The following is a 19584-nucleotide window of genomic DNA, read 5'->3' as shown; positions in this document are numbered from 1 at the left end:
CATAGTAACATAACGCATTAGTGTAACGTTAAACTAGATATAGTGTTATACTCCACATACAGGTTTTAAAAATATAAAAAAAATGCACAGGTATTATTTTATTCATATACTCCACGCACTTTTCAGACATTTTCATGATGCATTGTGAACTGAATCACAATGGTGCATATGCATATACAGTCATGGCCAAAATTGTTGGCACCCCTGAAATCAAGTTTTTCTCACAGAAAAGTATTGCATTAACACATGTTTTGCTATACACATGTTTATTCCCTTTGTGTGGTATTGGAACAAAACGAAAACAAGGAGGGAAAAAAGCTTATTTGACATAATGTCACAAAAATGACCTGGACAAAATTATTGGCACCCTTAACTTAATATCTGGTTGCACACCCTTTGGAAAAAATTACTGAAATCAATCGCTTCCCATAACAATCAATAAACTTCTTACACCTCTCAACCGGAATTTTGGACCCCTCCTCCTTTGCAAACTGCTCCAGGTCTCTCATATTGGAAGGGCGCCTTTTCCCAACAGCAATTTTAAGATCTCTCCACAGGTGTTTTCAATGGGATTTAGATATGGAATCATTGCTGGCCCCTTCAGAACTCTCCAGCGCTTTGTTGCCATACATTTCTGGGTGCTTTTTGAAGTATGTTTGGGGTCATTGTCCTGCTGGAAGACCCATGATCTCGGACGCAAACCCAGCTTTCTGACACTGGACCCTACATTGCGACCCAAAATCCTTTGGTAATCCTCAGATTTCATTATGCCTTGCACACAGTCAAGGCACCCAGTGCCAGAGCCAGCAAAACAACCCCAAAACAAAACTCCACCATATTTGACTGTAGGTACTGTGTTCTTTTCTTTGTAGGCCTCATTCCGTTTTCGGTAAACAGTAGAATGATGTGCTTTACCAAAAAGCTCTATTTTGGTCTCATCTGTCCACAAGACGTTTTCCCAGAAGGATTTTGGCTCACTCAAGTACATTTTGGCAAACTGTAGTCTTGCTTTTTTATTTCTCCGTGTCAGCAGTGGGGTCCTCCTGGGTCTCCTGCCATAGCGTTTCATTTCATTTAAATGTCGACGGATAGTTCGCGCTGACACTGATGCACCCTGAGCCTGCAGGACAGCTTGAATTTCTTTGGAACTTGTTTGGGGCTCCTTATCCACCATCCGGACTATCCTGCGTTGCAACCTTTTATCAATTTTTCTCTTCTGTCCTCGTCCAGGGAGATTAGCTACAGTGCCATGGGTTGCAAACTTCTTGATAATGTTGCGCACAGTGGACAAAGGAACATCTAGATCACTGGAAATGGACTTGTAACCTTGAGATTGTTGATATTTTTCCACAATTTTGGTTCTCAAGTCCTCAGACGGTTCTCAAGTCCTCGGACAGTTCTCTTCTCCTCTTTCTGTTGTCCATGCTTAGTGTGGCACACACAGACACACAATGCAAAGAATAAGTCAACTTCTCTTCTTTTTATCTGCTTTCAGGTGTTTTCAAAGGGTGCCAACTATTTTGTCCAAGTCATTTTTTGAGTTTTGTGGTACATTATGTCAAATTTGCTTTTTTCCCTCCTTTTTGTGGTTTTGTTCCAATACACACAAAGGGTATAAACATGTGTATAGCAAAACATGTGTTAATGCAATAGTTTTCTGTGAGAAATACATGATTTTCTGGAAAAAATTCAGGGGTGCCAACAATTTTGGCCATGACTGTATATACAACGTTTGACTTTGAAAGTAGGGGGTATTCAAAGGGACAGGTCACCCAAAAATGAAAATTCTGTCATGAATTACTGGTGTTCTTGTTGTTCCAAATCAAATTTCTTTGTTATGTCACAGAGAAGGATTTTTCTTGTATGAATAGTGGAAGAGTTTATTCAAAAATGTAAACTCTGTATCATAATAGTGTGACTTTAGATCATGACTACATATCGTGTTCTCTGAGATCAGGGCTTTGTGTAAGTGACACATGGAAATACATTCACGTCCGATGAGTTGGAAAACGTCCCGGTTACGTATGTAACCTCTGTTCCCTGATGGAGGGAACAAGACGTTGTGTCGAAGCCGACAGATGGGGTTCGCCCTTGAGAACCAATCGTCTCTGACTATTTTGAAAAGGCCAATGAAATTGGCGAATGAAATTTGCATGCCGGGCTCCGCCCCCGGATATCCGGGTATAAAAGGGGAGCCGGCGTGCTCATTCATTCACCTTTTGTGCTGAGGAGCCTGAGAGCATCTCGTGACTGCTGCAGCGGACGGCTATTGTCGTGGCAAGAAGGACACAACGTCTTGTTCCCTCCATCAGGGAACAGAGGTTACATACGTAACCGGGACGTTCCCTTTCTGTCGGTCTCTCGACGTTGTGTCGAAGCCGACAGATGGGGTTCCTATGGAAAACGCCACGGCACTAGCCGCGTCACAATCTCTAGCGAAGCGACGTTGACCAGCCTGGGCGAGCCACACGTGAGCGCTATCGCGAAATTTGTAACCTTCCAGTGGGCAGGCAGGGGCTCCCAGAGCTTTTGGCAAAGATGAGTAGCCCCTGCCCTCTGCCAACTCAGACGGCCCCATTGGCGAGGGCCATCCAGTCGTAGGGCTACTGGGTAAGCGCTGTTCCTTCAATGAGGAAGTGCGCTACGGAGACCACTTCCCACCCTAGGGGGGAATACAGTGGAGACACCAACATGGTCTCACCAAATAGGGGAGAACTCATGGGAGGTATGTGCGGAATGCCGCAAGGTGGATGTCCACCTGGGGAGGTCATGGGTTGCCACGTGGGGAACCATCTCATGACGACATCTCAGACGGAACCACCCTAGTGGGGGGTTACTACGTGTGGGGCACTAGGTCCGGTTAGAGCTATATGTAATAACTCAGCTTGATACCCGGCCATAGGCGGCAGGGCTGCTCCGCCGAGCCCGCCGCCCTGAGTGCTATTGATGGATGGACGGACTGCCTATTCTTCACCCTTGGGGAAAGAAGGGAGGCAGCCCATAGCGCACTGGTCCACCTCAGAAGGGGAATGGCGCTATGCGCAGGCGTACGCCCCACGACTGCTGGTCTCACCTGCTGGCAAGACTCGAGCTGCCGACTCCCCACGGAGGTTGTAAGCCTCTGCGAGGTATAGCGTAGCCCAACCCGCAGCTCTACAGATGTCTGCCAGAGAGGCGCACTAAGCCGATGCCCACGAGGAGGTCACACCCCGAGCGGAGTGTACCGTCACTCAAATGGGCACGGGCTAGGATCGGCACGCCGTAGTGACGGCGTGTGCGACCCAGCGCTACAACTCTCCTCGGATACAGCACTCCCGTTGCTGACCTCCATAACAGACAAGAGCTGCTCAGGGCCTTGAAGCCCTCAGTGTGGTTCGAGTAGAGGCGCAATGCGCTTACTGGACACCCCACGTACAGGTTGGGTCTTTCTCCCGGTGTGGGAGCGCCTGCAAGTTCACCACCTAGTCCCAAAGGGGGGCGGCGGAACTTTGGGCACGTAAGTCGGCCGGGGTCTCAGGATCACGTGAGAGTCACCGGGCCTGAAATTTGGCAATCGGTGGACACGGAATGCTTGCAGGTGCCTCACCCTCTGGATGGACTCGAGCCCCAGCAGGAGAGCCAACCCCCCTCGCAGAACGAGGAAGGGGCTCTCGGCAGGGCCCGAAAAAAGGGGACCCAAAGGTCCACCTTAAGGTCCCAAGAGGGTACGGGGCGCGGACGAGGCCTTAGCCCCTCGCGCCCTAGAGGAACCTAATAATCAGGTCATGCCGCCCCAGAGGCTCACCAGCAACTGGTACGTGATAACCGCGACAGCGGGTACCCACGTTCCAATGTGGAAGGGGAGATTACTCCCCAGCCTCTCCTGCAATAGGACAGCACGTTCCTGAGCGAGCAATTCCGCGGGTCTTCTCCTCGAGAAGAGCACCAGGACGAGAAGGGGCGCCACTTAAAGGCATCCAGCCTTGTGGGCATGGCCCTTGCCTGAGTGACAGTCTCCACCACTGAGGGGGGTAGGTCATCCAGGAACTCCTCGTCCCATCCAGGAGCCAGACCCAGAGGTCCGGCTCGAACGCCACAACGTGTCCATCCCCTGCGAGTAGGCCCTTCGCCAGGGGATTTGGCCAGGGGGAGTTGTCGTCAGGAGTATTAGCTCCGAGGACCAAGTGTAGTTGGGCCCGTAAGGCGCAACTAGCAGCACTTGATACTCCCTTCCCAGACCTTGCACAGGACCTGCGCAATGAAGCTCACTGGGGGGAAGCGTAGTTCCGCTTGTCCCGCGGCCAACTGCGCGCTAGGGGCTCCGTGTCGAGGGGGGAGCCTCGACCAGGGAGTGCCCAGCGGCACTGGGGGGTGTTCAGGGAGGCAACAGGTCCACCTGTGCCCGCCCAAACCACACCCAAGCCGGCCGCAGTGGTGGAGTCGTCACTTCGCACGAGGCGTCAACTGACGAGAGAGCGCTTGGCTGTCTGGTTCAGGACATCCGGTGGTCATGTGACCTGCAGGGGCTTTGCCACCTGCTGTCTCCACTGGAGGCTGCGCGCTAGGGCCTCCGTGTCGAGGGGGTCCTCGTCCAAGGAATGCCCAGCGGTACTGGGTGGTGTTCAGGGAGGCGACAGGTCCCCCTGTGCCCGCCCAAACCACACCCAGGCCAGCCCGCAGGGGTGGAGTCATCACTTCCCACGGGGTGTCAACTGACGAGAGAGCGCTTGGCTGTCTGGTTCAGGACACCCGGTGGGCATGTGACCTGCAGGGGCTTTGCCACCTGCTGTCTCCACGGGAGGAGGCGTTTTGGGCGAGTTGCGATGACTGCAGCGAGCGAGTGCCACCCTGAGGTTTAGTACGCTACGCCGGTCGTGCTGTCCGGGCCAGTATGCTGGCTCTGCACGAGAGGCCGGAGCCTCATCAGTGCAAGCAGGACAGCTAGCAACTTGAAGGCAGTGATCTGCCAACGCAGGCGGGGGCCCGTCCAGCGACCCGACACTGCGCGCCCATTGCACACCGCACCCGCACCCCGTAGGGAGGCGTCTGTCGTTCCACGACCGGCCTCAAGACCTGCTCGGGGTTAGGATGCGACGGCAGCAGGTGTAATGACGATACGCCTACTGCCGGTGCGCCACGCTCTCCAGGGAACTCATCTCTGTAGTCAGTGCTGTCGCGGTCCCATGTGCGTCAACCCGAGGGGGACAGGCCACCCCCGAGGACACCATGCCCAGGAGCCTCTGAAACTGATTTCAGGGGACCGCTGGCTGCTGCCTGAAAGTTCAAGCAGCTCAGCACTGATTGTGCGTGCTCGTGAGCGAGCACGCCGTCATGGAGACAGTGTTGAGTTCTCTACCAGGAAAAGGGGGAGCTCCGCGCCAGGGAGAGCTGCTCTCTTTTTCCCGGCTGACCCGTTTACTGACATGCCAGCCCCTCGACAGTGCCGAGGGAACTGTACATGAGAGTATGCGGTCAGTTGTCATGAACCACTCCTGGCGTCTGACAGACACCAGGACGCGCTTCTGCGCCTCCCGAACGGCACCCTTGCAAGGTGCTGCTCAAGGTATGCAGCGACCCCTGGTTTTGGGGATGATGAAGTGCGGCTGTCGAAGCCACTGGACATCTCGGCCGAGGGGACGGTTCGATCGCCTTCGCCAGAGGGGTGGCAGCCCCGGCCTGGAGCACAGGAACATCCCTGCCTCTGCTGAGGTAAGAGGATGCCTGAAGTCCGGCGGAGGTCTGGCGAGCTGGATCGAATGCCGAGACGGACCACACTCCCAGCCACCGTGATGGTTTGAAATGCTAACCAAGCACCCAGAGACCTCACAGGGGGGGCTGCGATCTACTTCATCAACCCGCGGGGGTTGGTTCAATGACTAGCAGTGCTGTTCTCCCCGGGGGGAACGGCTCCGCTAAATCACCTGCCAGGCGATGGCGCAGCTCGACGCACCGTCGAAGCGAGAGTGCTGAGGGCTGCTTTATACTCGTCATTGCGTGCCGCCACGACGCAACGTCGAGTTGCCGAACACCATCTTTCAGAGGGTGAGAGCGGCTGCAAGTGGGACCCAGAGAGAGACCTCTCCTTGTGAGAAGGCGGGCACTAGGCCCCCGAAGGGGCCCAGAAGGTGTTTGGGACGCGGCAGGGACCGCCCCAGTCCGACCATCCAGCAACCCAGGCTGGGTCGGGCCCGACGGTTCAATCTCTCTAGGTGGTCCTTCTCTTGACGTCCTCCTCCGGGGGGCCACCTGCGGGGGCACCAGAACCGGAGTCGACGCTGGAGAAGGCCAGGGCTGCTGGGGGCAGACCACGTGCGAGACCTCGACGGCCGAAAGGCGGCCGGGTCACAGCAGGCCGGTCTGTTTCTACACTGTCAAAAGGCTGCTGGAGCAGTCCTTGACAGCGCCACCAATCAGCCGACCTTGCGAGAGGGGAGTCGGGAAAGTGGTCTTTCTCGACATCGCCCCCCTGCGCAAGATTGGGTCCGAGGCATCTTTCCGGGCCACTGATGTGGACATCGTCCGACCCAGCCTGCGCTGCCACCGCGGTCCCCGGAGGGCCAGTCGGCGGCGGCACTACTTGGGTCGGTCTTACCCCGTGGGGCTCTCTTTAGCGCCCTGGCCTGCAGGAAGGCCATGCGTAAGAGTGGAGGCAGCTTGGTCCACGGCACTGCCAGCCTCAACACCAGAGATGTTGAGACCTTACATGCCCTGGACGGTGAGTCTAGGTCAAGCCCCCCAGGTGGCCGCCGTCTGCGGATACCCGCGACTGCATGCTCCACCCAGGGTGCATTGACATAGTCCCTAGCTGCCTCCCCGCCCCGAGGGAAGAGAGGGCGATAGAGTCAGCTAGACGGAAGCGCGCCGAAAGGGACGCTCCAGGTCTTACTGAACTCCTTATGCAGCTCGGTAAAACTTGGCACTTGAGCCGGGCCCAATGTGCGAGTACCCAGCCGCGAGCACCAGGGCTGCACCGCAACCCGACGCTCACGGCGGTCCGAGCGAGCATGGCTGACATCTTGACGTCTGCTCTCACCTGTGCTCGACCTCCCGAGGGAGGGAGCTTCAGGGAATCGCCAGAGTCTGATGCCAGCAGGTCGCGCTCCGATGTTGCAAGAGACACCTCATCTCCACGGCTCGTGTCCGAGCGCGTGGCTGAGGAATAAGATGGCTTAGGACCATCCTTGGGGACCTGCTAAACAAGCGAGACGGGGCGCGAGCGGTCCGCGAGCCGACCGGCTGACGGATTAACGCTCACGATAATCCCCACATCACCCTCGCTGCTCGCCGCCGCTGACGGCAGGGCCGTAGCCGCTGCGGTCACAGAACGGGAAGCAAACGAGGTGGTGGCTTGCTCTTGACAGAACGTAGCCAACGTGACGCAACGTCTGAATAGCCGTCCGCCCGCAGTGACGCAACGTCTGACTAGCCATCCGCGCGCAGTGACGCAACGTCTGAATAGCCATCCGCGCGCCGTGCGGGCAGGACGAATCCACGAGGCTGCCACAGTGATCGGACCCCCGAACACTTGTGGCAACCACCGTGTCCGTCCCCGTCCTCGATGAGTGTACTGCACCCAAGAGATCAGCGGGCAATGCCACGCTGAGGAAATTGCTCTTTTAGAAAAATACCTCAGGAACTGCCAGGACGCCCAGGGGAATCTCCGCTGCACCGCGTCGTAGAAATCGGCAATTCGAAGAATGTCAACAGATGCGAAGGCTCCGAAGAACAAAAGGTGAATGAATGAGCACGCCGGCTCCCCTTTTATACCCGGATATCCGGGGGCGGAGCCCGGCATGCAAATTTCATTCGCCAATTTCATTGGCCTTTTCAAAATAGTCAGAGACGATTGGTTCTCAAGGGCGAACCCCATCTGTCGGCTTCGACACAACGTCGAGAGACCGACAGAAAGGGAAACCCGGATCATTGAGCCAGCGAATGGTAATATTTCCCACTATTGTCATCAATGGGGTCCAAGAACTGTTACAAGCATTTATCCAAATATGAGTGTTAAATGACAACGTGTTCAGATTTCGTAACAGTATTAACACTATCTGCTTCTTGCAGGTTCCAGATGGCAAAGTGGTTGTCCTGTCATTCAGATCCCTTGATTTAGAGAGTGATAACCTGTGCAGGTACGATTATGTGGATGTTTACAGTGGTCACGCCAATGGCCAGCGTCTCGGCCGCTTCTGCGGGACATTCAGACCAGGAGCTCTTGTTTCCACAAGCAACAAGATGCTTCTACAGATGATATCCGATGCCAACACAGCTGGCAGCGGTTTTCTGGCTGTGTACTCCGCTGCCAACCCACATGAACGAGGTAAGAGCAGTGCAACACTATAAAAATGACAGCTTTTTTACTGTAAATGTAAAAGAAGACCATAAACCCCATAGTCATTGCCAAAATGCATGTCACTACACCACATTTGTGTGGATCCATGTTTCTATCAAATACATTTCGATGTATATGCATGGATTGGGTTTAAGAGGGCAGAGGTCATCTTTATTGAGCTGTAAAGAGCCGATAACATCTGACTGCTTTCAAAGAGGTCAAAAGTCAAAATAATGACAGACAAGTCTAACAGAGTTCAGAGAGTTGGACATCATTGCTGTGTATTTCATGGTTTGACGTGGAATTTCTCACAGGCGTTTTTTCCAAAGATTCAGTGACTGGTCAGACCCCCCAAAGGCCTCCTTACTCAGATTAACGGAATGAGTGACGAGATGTCTGCCCACCCAGTCTGCACAGAACAGCTGGAATGTTAATGATTTGGATTGCGTCTGGGTTTTTTTGTTCTGTCAGTAGTCGTGTTTGTGTGAAGTGTTTTTGTAACAATGGAAACCTGCAGATATCGCATTCATCATGAAAAACTGTGTCCTTCCTTGGATGCCCAAATTCGCTGTTTTTCAGGACATTTCGACAAGCACTATTAAATGCTTTTTTTGGGTTAGATATTTGCAAGACCCAGTGATAAACATATAGGGGGACTAATAATAATGATATATAGCAACAACGAAAAAACACAAAATGCGGCAGCGGTATCCAGGATTTACCTGTGCATGTGTACTTTAAACTCAGAAATCAAAATAAATAGATTTCGGAAAAACTTTCAGAGCATTATGACAATTGCTATGATAGATTCAGATACTTTGCATTCGAGAATGAGAACAATGAGGTCAGCTGTGCATCTTATCGGTACTTAATGTCAAAACTCAAAATTTTGTAGCATGTGAAGTTTGTGAAAGTTGTTCAATGAGTAAAAATAGATTTGGAATTGATTTTCTCTTTAGAAAAGCATCAATGAAGCGATGTCTAAATATGGTATGAAGGTTCGTAAGAGATGAGAAGAGATTCTTTAGAGAAGTGAATGTGTTTTGGTAGCTCTCTCTCTCCCTTCATATGCAGCTGGGGTCCAAATCTTGCCACACATGATAAGCGTTTCAGCCGAGCATTTAAAAGAACCATGTGGGAACTGAAAAGTTGGGAATATCTCTCATAATGACAAGATTGTAGGAAAGTACATTTTGGAGTCCTGTAATGGAGCTGTGCAATTACCCCATGCATTCCTTTTCATTAGAGATAAATGACCTCACGTCTATGTTTAGCTCATAGTTTATAGGGAACATTTCCAAATTCCTGTCTGACTGGATGTTTACAGGGGATCAGTACTGCGGTGGCAGATTAGTGAAGCCATCGGGAACCTTCAAGACCCCTAACTGGCCAGATAAAGACTATCCCGCCGGAGTCACGTGTTCCTGGCACATAGTGGCCCCAAAAAACCAGGTCCAGCTTATTTAAATCAATACTACACGTACTGTATAGTGGCCTTTATCGTGCCATTTGCCTGTTATTAAAATAGTTGCTTGTTTTCGCAGATTATTGAGGTGAAATTTGAGAAATTCGATGTGGAGAGGGACAACTACTGCCGTTACGATTACGTCGCCATTTTTAACGGAGGAGAAATCAACGACGCCAAAAGAATTGGGAAATACTGTGGAGACAGTCCACCGGCGTATGTGTCAATGCATCAGTGTATAATATATGTGTGCATACAAATGAGATAACTCTCATTAATTTCTCAAAAATCATGTTTTTTATGATGTTATCAAGTCTTTATTGTGTTAGCTGTATTTAAACCAACTGCAGTTTGATTTATATTAATTGGAATGCACAATAAAAAAACATGATTTTTGTGTTATCTCATTTAGGAACCAAACTCTTCATATGTATAAAATCATAAATGTATGTTTGATGTTCTGTGTCTGTATGTTTAGGCCTGTGCTTTCCGAGGGGAATCAGCTCTTCATACAGTTTCTGTCCGATCTCAGTTTAACAGCAGATGGTTTTATTGGTCATTACAAATTTAGACCAAAGAAGTTTCCCACCACAACTGTCCCGCCGACCACAACAGTCCCGCCCACTACCACCAGACCCATACGTAAGTAGTGGTTGGTGAGTTTAATGTTAGTCTACAGCACACGCGTTCCCTTAGGGTTTGATGTAAATGACACATTAAACATTCCCGCTGAATAGACCAGTTTAAACCAACATGGATTTCAATGTCACGTGACATTTTTAGCTCACGTGATTGACACAAATGTGCTCATGATATACACAATTTCAGTATATTTAAGTAACCCAAGCTCCAAAAATGTTCATTGAGATACGTAATGCCTCCATACATGCAGTTGTCACATCTATACATATTTTAAGTCTAACTTGACCTGAACACACTTCACTTACACTTGAAATATGAATCGTTTTTTCATTTTACCTCAGAAGACATGTACTACTCCCCTTGGATAGCTTCTCCATATGTTAAAGACCATATATTTTTAGTGGTTTATCATGGAAGAGTGATTTCTCACAACACTATAACAATAACATCACACCAGCTGTGCTCAGGTTTTCAGCAGTGAATTGAAGTGAGGCTCCATCTGAAACGGCAGTCAGACAAGGCAGTGTTCAACGTCTGCTACACACAAGTGTTCAGTCCATTTATTACGATGGAGTGATTGAAGATGTAGTGGAAAGTATACAGACGCTGGTGCCAAAACAAAGCTCACCCATGAGAGATGAAAGAGAGTGAGAGCAGAACATCTCCAGTCTGGAAATCTCTGAACTACAGACATACCTGAGTCTTGTCTGCTTTATGTCACCTTTTGTGTATTTAGTTTCAAACTGACCATCACCTGATATATGTGATCGTGTACAGATGCAACACAAGAAATGAAGAACACATAGAAAACTTTTTTAATGATGTTAGTTTGATAAGCACAAGTTCTCAGTTTTCATTTTTCATTTTTACAAATACAAAATAAGCAGAAGCATTGCTAAACACATACATTTGCCGCACAGCATATCCAAATATGTCAGATATCATGCACCTGGCTATTGTTATCAGCTAACAAATGATGCTACAGTTTTTCAATTTGACATTACTGAGCCATAGTGTAGTTCATCTAGTGAACTATGAATATTTTCCATGAATGTATAATAATCAGAAATATGTTTTCTTTGTATTTAATAGGGATGCTCCGATCCGATATTTGTATCGGTGACGATACTGAATAAAATTCTAGATCGGGTATCGTTGACAATTTTTCCGATCACATTTCTGCGCTTAAACGCCTTCCCGGCGCAGCTATGATGTGCACAGTGTGTGACATTATACACTAGCACCGTGCTCTGTACGCAAGTGAACAAGTTAACATATGGAGCATAGAGTAGCAAACAGCATGGAGCGAGCAACAACATCCGCGATTTTAGGTATTTTACAACAGCTGTGCAGCCTCTGCCAACAAGTTCTACTGCTGTTTACAAAAGGCAGAGTAAATGTTCAGAGGGGTGATCAAATTATCAAATTATACTTCAAATTTAATAAACTATACAGTTATAAAGAGATTTTGTTTCTAATTATTTTAGGGATGTACGAGACAAGTCGTTTAAATGGTACAGCTCCTACTAGTCGACACTGAAAACAACGATTACACAAAAAAAGTCGATCACACAAAAGAATTACACAAAATGTAATAATTCAATTGACTTTTATTTTAATGTTTCGTTTAAAAACATTTGAAATAACACACTAAAACAATATGTTTGAAAAAAAAGTGGCTCATCCCTCTAAGCCGTGCGGAACCACCTCGTCCACTGGCCAAGAGGCTTCGGTGCTGCATTCCATGGCAGTAGTTCAGGTTTACCAGGCCAAAGTCAGGTACTGACCTCCAGCCTTTCAGAGAGCTGAGGAGTGCAACGGATCTTTCACTACGTGTCACCAAGGCCATGGGCCAGTCTCGTCGTGCCAGTGACGCTCACGGAGGTCTCTTTCCTTGATGGCCCGATTTTCGCTACTGGCCTCTTTGGGCCGGCGGTGACGGGGATTCGCAGAATGCTTTACTGCAGCACAGAAGTCTTCGCAGGCCATGCAGCACTTCCTGCCCACGAGGCCCGGATCCAGACCTGCATAGGCGCGCACCAAGCAAGCACCGACGAAATCCACCCCCCCCTGCTGCTCAGAAGGCTATGGGGCTGAGACATGTCAACGCTCCCGCTCGGGGAGATGCTTCCCCCACCCTCAGTGCCAGGGAAAAATCACCCTGGACCCTGCGCCTCAGGCACCATCCTGAGACCAAGGTGAGGAAGAGGAGGGGACCAGGTCTCGCTGTGGCTGGACCTCCTTCTACACCCGCTACCTCCTTGTACCCAAAAAGGATGGCGGTCTCCGTCCCCATCCTCGATCTCAGACTTCTGAGCCCTTGTGAAATGGCTGTTCAGAATGATTACACTGAAACAGATCCTCTCGCAATATGCCCAGGGGATTGGTTCTTATCCCTGGATCTGAAGGACACGTACTTCCACCTCCAGATAGCCCCCCATCACAGACGATTCTTGAGATTCACCTACGAAGGGGTTGCATATCAATACTTTGTCCTTCCATTCTGACTATCCCTGGTTCCCCGCACTTTCAAGAAGTGCATGAACGCGGCTCTATCGCCTCTCAGGCAGATGAGAATCCGCATTCTGAACTACCTCAATGACTGGCTTGTTCTAGCACAGTCAGAGGACGAGCTCTCAGCCATATGGACGAGAGGGTCCCCGGTCTCGAAGCATAGACTATCTTAATGTATAGTTGAGGCTATCGCGCTGTCATATTCTTCCTTAGGCCTTCAATGCCCCATGGGAGTTAGAGCCCATTCTACTAGAGGTTTTGTCTCTTCCTGGGCGTTTTCTAGTGGAGTCTCCATAGCGGATATTTGTGCGGTGGCCTGCTGGGCTTTGCCTTCCACATTTACCAGATTCTACAGTCTAGACGTTCCAGCTTTACAGGCCCGGTTCCTTTACTGTTTAAGCCTAGACTGCTGGACTGCGGTTGCTCCCAACCGCACCGGGACCTAGCACATTGTTGGGAAAATTAACCAGATTAGGCCACCTATTAGCTTGGCTTTTCTGCCTTCTGCAGGGCTTAGATATTCCCCTATAGCCTACTGCTACGGAGAACGAGTGAAGTATCGATAGGGAACCTACTCTGTTACTAACCACATCTTTTTTTCATTCAACATCATTTAAATAAACAAATTATAAAACATTTGTTTTTAAGATTGTAATTAATTGTTGTTCAATATTTTAGTGTAATAGAGACACTTTTACTAAAATGTAATTTAAACAAATTTGATTACAAAAACTTTATTGAACTTTTAGAGTCCAAAAAAAATGAATTAAAGAGTATGGAGAAAATTAAAATAAAAACAAATAAAAAAATGTTAAAAGGTTGTATAGGCTTCATATTTTAAGCCCAGGCAGAGACAGCCAAAGCAAACAAATGTTCATCATGTCACTTCTTGCAGCCGCTAAACGATCCAGTCAAGGTTGGCGCATCGGCAAATGCAGAAATATTACTGATCATAACGTAAGGAAAGTGGAACCCATAGGCCTATGCCTGTTTTAGTAAATAATTCACTAAACTTGTGAATAATTTGCTTGTTATTTTGTTTAACAAGGTTAGGAATTTATTGTTTAAGTTAACAGTTCAACTTATTGTCTAAGTCAACTTAACAGTGAATACATTTTGTTAAGAACTCCACAATTGTACCTTAGTATCGGATCGGTACTGGGTATGGGCCAATACTGAATCTCAGGTATCGGAAGCAAAAGTGATGGATCGGAGCATCCCTAGTTTTTTATCCATCATATAGTAACTTAAACAGTCATGTTTATGCCTAATATTATAAACATACCTGTTATGTCAAATAACACATATTACATCATATGACAAACCACTTAAGTTATCATTGAAAATCAGAATTAGCAAAAGATAAGAAGTTTGCATCTCTGACAACAGTCACAGTCATTAGTCTTCTTCAAATTGAAAGGCGGAAAGTTCTTTCTTCTTTAGTTTTATTGGTTGAAATGCTGCTTGGCCTCTCTTATTTGAGTGGCTGGAATTCCGTAAACCCTGTTTGAGTGGCTAATCTTTTAAAATCGGGAAGCTCCGCGCCAAAGACCCTAAGATGTAAAGCCTGCAATCTTTTGCCAAAAAACGTAACGGCTAATGCTAACGCCGTGGCTCTAGCGAACCACCCCTACAATGATGCGTTGACTCGGAGTGGCAGTACCGATAACTGTTAGTACGCAAGAAAAAGTTAAATTTAACTAAAGATTGAAATAGAGAAATACCGGTACTGTGTACCGGCGAGTACCGGCCCACTTCAAGGGGACATTCTGAAACGCTTAAAGAACGGGGAAAGAGAAATCAGAGAATTTTTTCTAAACACATCATATATGTTAGAAATATATTGCTGAAACACGTTACAAAGACTCAGAAGTATATAGTACTGAATTGGAGAGTTAAACCGTTAACAGTTTGAGTGGCCGTGGTTTCAGTCGCGACAGCGTTTGAGAGCAGAGAGTCCTTCCTATTTTTCCAAGATTTCCTATTTTTCCAACTTGTTTTATTTACTTGGGTATTTTTTTCTCCATTCAAATGTGGCTGGGTGGTTAATAACACACTTTTTGTGGTGTGACAAACTCAGAACACATATTTTAATGTCACTTTACTCTGACTTTAACTAGAAAAAAACGTAGCTTAACATACCTAAACAGCGATCAGTGAATACAACATTTCTGTCAAACCTTCATTGTAATAAACACTAGCTGCTGTCAAAAGAACGAACCCGTCTTTTACAGATGAAGTAAATAGTTGCACCTTATCTGTTTTCTCCCCCATTGTATGGAAACAGCTTAAAATGACTTAATGCGTCAAGAAGTGATATTAAGGGAAGACGTTTACTACACAACCTATAAATAAGGCATCTTATGGACAGGAACAATACTTAATGTTGTTTAATGGATGTATTCAGTGATATTAAAAGACTAAATTTACTACACACCTTTTAAATACAGCACACTATGTACATGCGACCTGATGAGCCTTTTATATTAATGCAACAAGCTAAGTTTCACGTTAAGAATTTTCTCATAGAAACCAAACGACTCAAAGCAGTGACAAACTGAGAACATTGAACTTTTCTGTTATAATGCTCATCTTTGATACCAGCGATAAAAAGGTTTCAAGCACTGCTTCTGACCCATTTTGTTATCTGAAGCAATAACATTCAGTGATGGTGTGCTTTAAGTGCGACTGTCCAAATTTCCCACAGGTTGAAGCCTCTGTACTATAAAAACTGTTGAAATATGTTTTTCGTGCTATCTCTGCTTTTCTCTCCAGCTGTGAAGTATTCTGCAGCGCTGTGTGAACAGAAATGCAAACGCAAGGGAACCCCTGAGAGCCACTTCTGTTCCAGCAACTTTGGTAGGAGAAACATTACCTGCTTCATGCTTGTAACTTTTTTGCTGATTCATTAAGTCTCGCATTTACACACACACATTCTGACACAAACCCTCACACAAGTGAAGGGAGACTGGGACTTTCGTAACTAATGTTTTTAATGTGTCTTTTTTTCGGCCTGCTATCTTTGGCATGCTGGTTCGTGTCGGTGTGTTTTAAAACCTTCCTAGAGCGTTGAGGACAGTGGATTTGTGTGTTTGCTTGTGTAAACAGACTGCAGTGCAGCGTGGGTAAACCGTTTGTAAATGGGAGTGTTGATTCAGTAGAGGTTTTTGGCCACAGTCACTGCTTCTGGAACAGATGTGCAATGTTCATATTCACGACCTGTTTACAGAGTCAAGCAGATATTTAATTATCATATGGGGAAATCCTTTGGTAGGTGGAGACCAAAGTCACATTGAGAAACAAACTGTGAATAAAGTTGGAAAATAATACACACATGAAATCAAAGAATGTCCAGCTGGTATTTTCCAAACACCTAAGTGGGATGTGTGTGGTATCTTTTTCATAATTTGTCTATAAATCATTATGTTTTTGTTAGTGATTACAGGAACGGTCATTACTGCTCTAACACGTGGAGGAAGCATGTACGCCACCATCTCCATCATCAATGTTTATAAGGAGGGCAATCTGGCCATCCAGCAGGCTGGCAAGACCATGAGCACTAAGATTTTCATCCTGTGCAAGAAATGTCCCTATGTCAGGCGAGGTAAGAGCCTATCGTGACTTACTGTTAAATTATATTAAAGAAGTATTCTGGGTTATTTTCCGCACAATGTTTTTGGACAGCGTGTGTCACATGTTGTTAGTTTCCAGTCAAACAGCTTAAACGTGTTTGTCATTTAACTCGCTTTAGTTTAAACTAACTTTTAAACATTTTAAGTTGTTAAAAATGTAAACAAATATTTAAGTTGTTTATAACATGTTTCGCTAATCCTTCAATTTGGTTTGGTTTGTTTGTTCACTAAAAATATTTTATTATATAATTATATTTTTAATACATTATTTATTTCGGCTGTCAGATGATTCGTCGCTATAAATCGTATCCAGAATTGTGTTTGCATAATATATGTCTGTGTTCCGCGCTCATTAACTATTTACAAACACATCAATTTTACTTCTTTTGTAACAAATTCTTGCATGTATTTATTTTAATTTACCAATTATTTATATAATATATATTAATTTTTTTAAATATATGCACGTACGTGTATATTTGTATAAATACAAAATAAATATGCACAGTACACAGACATATATCATGTTAACACAAACTTTTATTCTGGATGCGTTTAATCGCGATTAAACCCTTGATATTATTTACAGATATGTATTTACAGTGACAAAACGGAGTTGGCAAGATGAGAAAATAAAAAATCTATTAAAAACTGGTTTTAAAAGCATACATCAAATATTTTAAAATGTACTTGGTGTTTTTCTGTTGATTTTGTAACTGCCAAAGAATAAGAAATTATATGAAATAATATATTAATGTAATGCATTTAAAGCATACAGTATGCTGAAACACCTTTGTCAGCAGGGGTTCTTCTCTTGGATTTCATTTCCTTTCACATGTCATCTTGCATAATATTAACAAAATTGCTCTATAAATGGTGGTTACACCACCTTTACATTTCATGAATTTGACTTTACTCACATGATTCCCCAAATGAATTATAATATTTAGAACAATTGTGTTCCATTTGCCTATATTTACTAATGAATAGGACTAATGTAAAGCTAGCGTATTTTGGTGTTTTGATGAAAATTTCACCTTTTTTAAACAAGATGAATTTTTATATAAATAATTTTGTATAAATAGTATACATAAAAAGCATGTCATATTTTTATAATGTTATATTTGAAAAGGTCATTTGCCATTTTAAAAAAAAATCATGTTTTTGTTTTATTGTGCTAGGTGTTTTTTTAAGTTTCTTTTACTTAATCAAAACAACCCAACTGCAGTTTGATTGATATTACTTGGAATGCACAATAAAAGAGTTATCTGGTTTTGCAAATGCATTTTTCATTTATATTTCCAATGCATTTCCATTTTGAGAGTTGTTTCATAATAAATTGCTGTGGTAGCTGACAACACACTACAGATGCTGTCCATTAACATTAGTTCGAAATAATCCAGAACATTCCTCTGAGTAATTGTGTATTTATTAGTGTCAGTTTTTCCATACAGCCTTTCAGTGATGCTGCCCACTTGTTGATTTAAAATATCAATGAAATAAAAAAGAATTCATTTGTAATCTGTTCCAAGAAGCTGTCTAAGCGGCTTAAAGGAATAGGTTACTCTAAAAGGAAAGCTTATGGTCACCATGAATTTATTTTTGTCCATGTATAATGATTCTTTGGAAATCTCTACATTTATAAACACAGGGCGAATAGTATATAATGTCAGATGTGGGTGAAATGTTCCTTTAAGTATCTTCAGATACAGATGCATGAAGCTGAACTTGTACTGTAATGGTAAGTGACTAACACGTGGACTAAACGTGTAAAACAATGTTTCTTTCAAATGAAATCTCACTGTCATATGTTTATGAGGTAGATAAACATATGAAGTAGGTAGTGTGAGTGAGAAACGCTGATGGAAAGCTCTTCCTGAATGTTCTGCCGCACCGTCACTGCATTCAGGTTCTTTCTGTGTGGTGTCACTAGGTTTGAACTACATCTTCATGGGCCAGGCGGACGAGGACGGGCGTGGGATGATCGCACCCCATCATTTCGTTATGGCTTTCAAATCCAAGAACCAGAGGGCCTTTAACATTCTGAAGAACAAACACTGCTGATCTCGCACAGACTGTGAATCTCATCCCGCATGACTGAACTTTCATCAAGTACCCCGACAATGACGTTCAAGAACTGCTGAAGCACAAAACACAGGGTCTGGCTCTCTTACATATCTTAATACTTTTGTGATAAGAATCAAAATGACAGCAAGAATTTATATTCCTGGTGAGAGACACTAGAATGTAAAGATGTAAAGAATGTTTTGTGATCATATAGCAAACTTAAAGGAACCTTATGTGCGGGTTCTTAAAGACAGTAATCTTGTTGCATCATTTTGTCATCTTCATGCTGGATTTGTGTTACATTTTGTCTATAAAATATCATCAGAGGAACTGATTCAGTGGTGAAAGTTAAGTTATAAATTATTTGAGAGAAAAATAAAGTCAGTTTTATCATTTAGATTTTCTTCATGATTGTGTGTGGTGTGTTTCAAATATGTGAATGCATCTGAATAGGAGATCTTGTTTTAAAAAAAATGCTAAATGTTGAAAGTATTTGGGTAGTTCACTTAGTCATGTTAGAACATCTGTTTCTGCCGGAGGCAAAGCGTGCTCGACTATGAAGGGCACACACATTTAACTCATTGGTTAGAGATTAAAGTCCCAGTGAAATAAAAAATTACAATGTCTATTATTTCATGAAATATTGCAGCATTTATTGTAAATAGTTTATCAATGTGGGTCATTCTCTTTTTTTTAAATCGTGTGCCCTCATTAACTTCAGTTGAACTCTGAAAATGCACTTCTGTCCTGTAGTGACTATCCATTTAAAATGATGTATGTAAGATGGCTTGGGCAGAACATCCGTTAACTCCTCCCCTTCAACTGTCAGTTTGCTGCCAGTTCCATTTCAAAATGCAACTGCTGTTTTTATACATCAAATCGCAGAGACAGACGAAATTCCATGTCACTCGGAAATGCGTCAAATTACGAAAGTAAAACCAATAGCAACTTCA

General features: G+C 45.4%; 1 protein-coding gene across 1 annotated transcript; it reads left to right on the top strand.

Moving 5' to 3' along the window:
• Positions 1 to 7914: 7914 nt before the first annotated feature.
• pcolce2b (procollagen C-endopeptidase enhancer 2b) lies at positions 7915 to 19269 on the top strand (the record flags this gene model as incomplete). The annotated part of the gene is made up of 8 exons (XM_079487976.1): positions 7915 to 7947; positions 8044 to 8299; positions 9639 to 9763; positions 9856 to 9992; positions 10255 to 10418; positions 15708 to 15791; positions 16369 to 16536; positions 18498 to 19269. 8 exons carry the CDS (start codon positions 7915 to 7917, stop codon positions 18626 to 18628), a joined length of 1098 nt encoding a protein of 365 aa, XP_079344102.1. The 3' UTR covers positions 18629 to 19269.
• Between the last annotated feature and the right edge of the window lie 315 nt (positions 19270 to 19584).

This window comes from Barbatula barbatula (assembly GCF_947034865.1).
Source record: "Barbatula barbatula genome assembly, chromosome: 23".
NCBI classification, from domain to species: Eukaryota; Metazoa; Chordata; class Actinopteri; order Cypriniformes; family Nemacheilidae; genus Barbatula; species Barbatula barbatula.
Note: the sequence above shows the minus strand (reverse complement) of the source record. Positions and strands in the feature narration are given on the sequence as shown.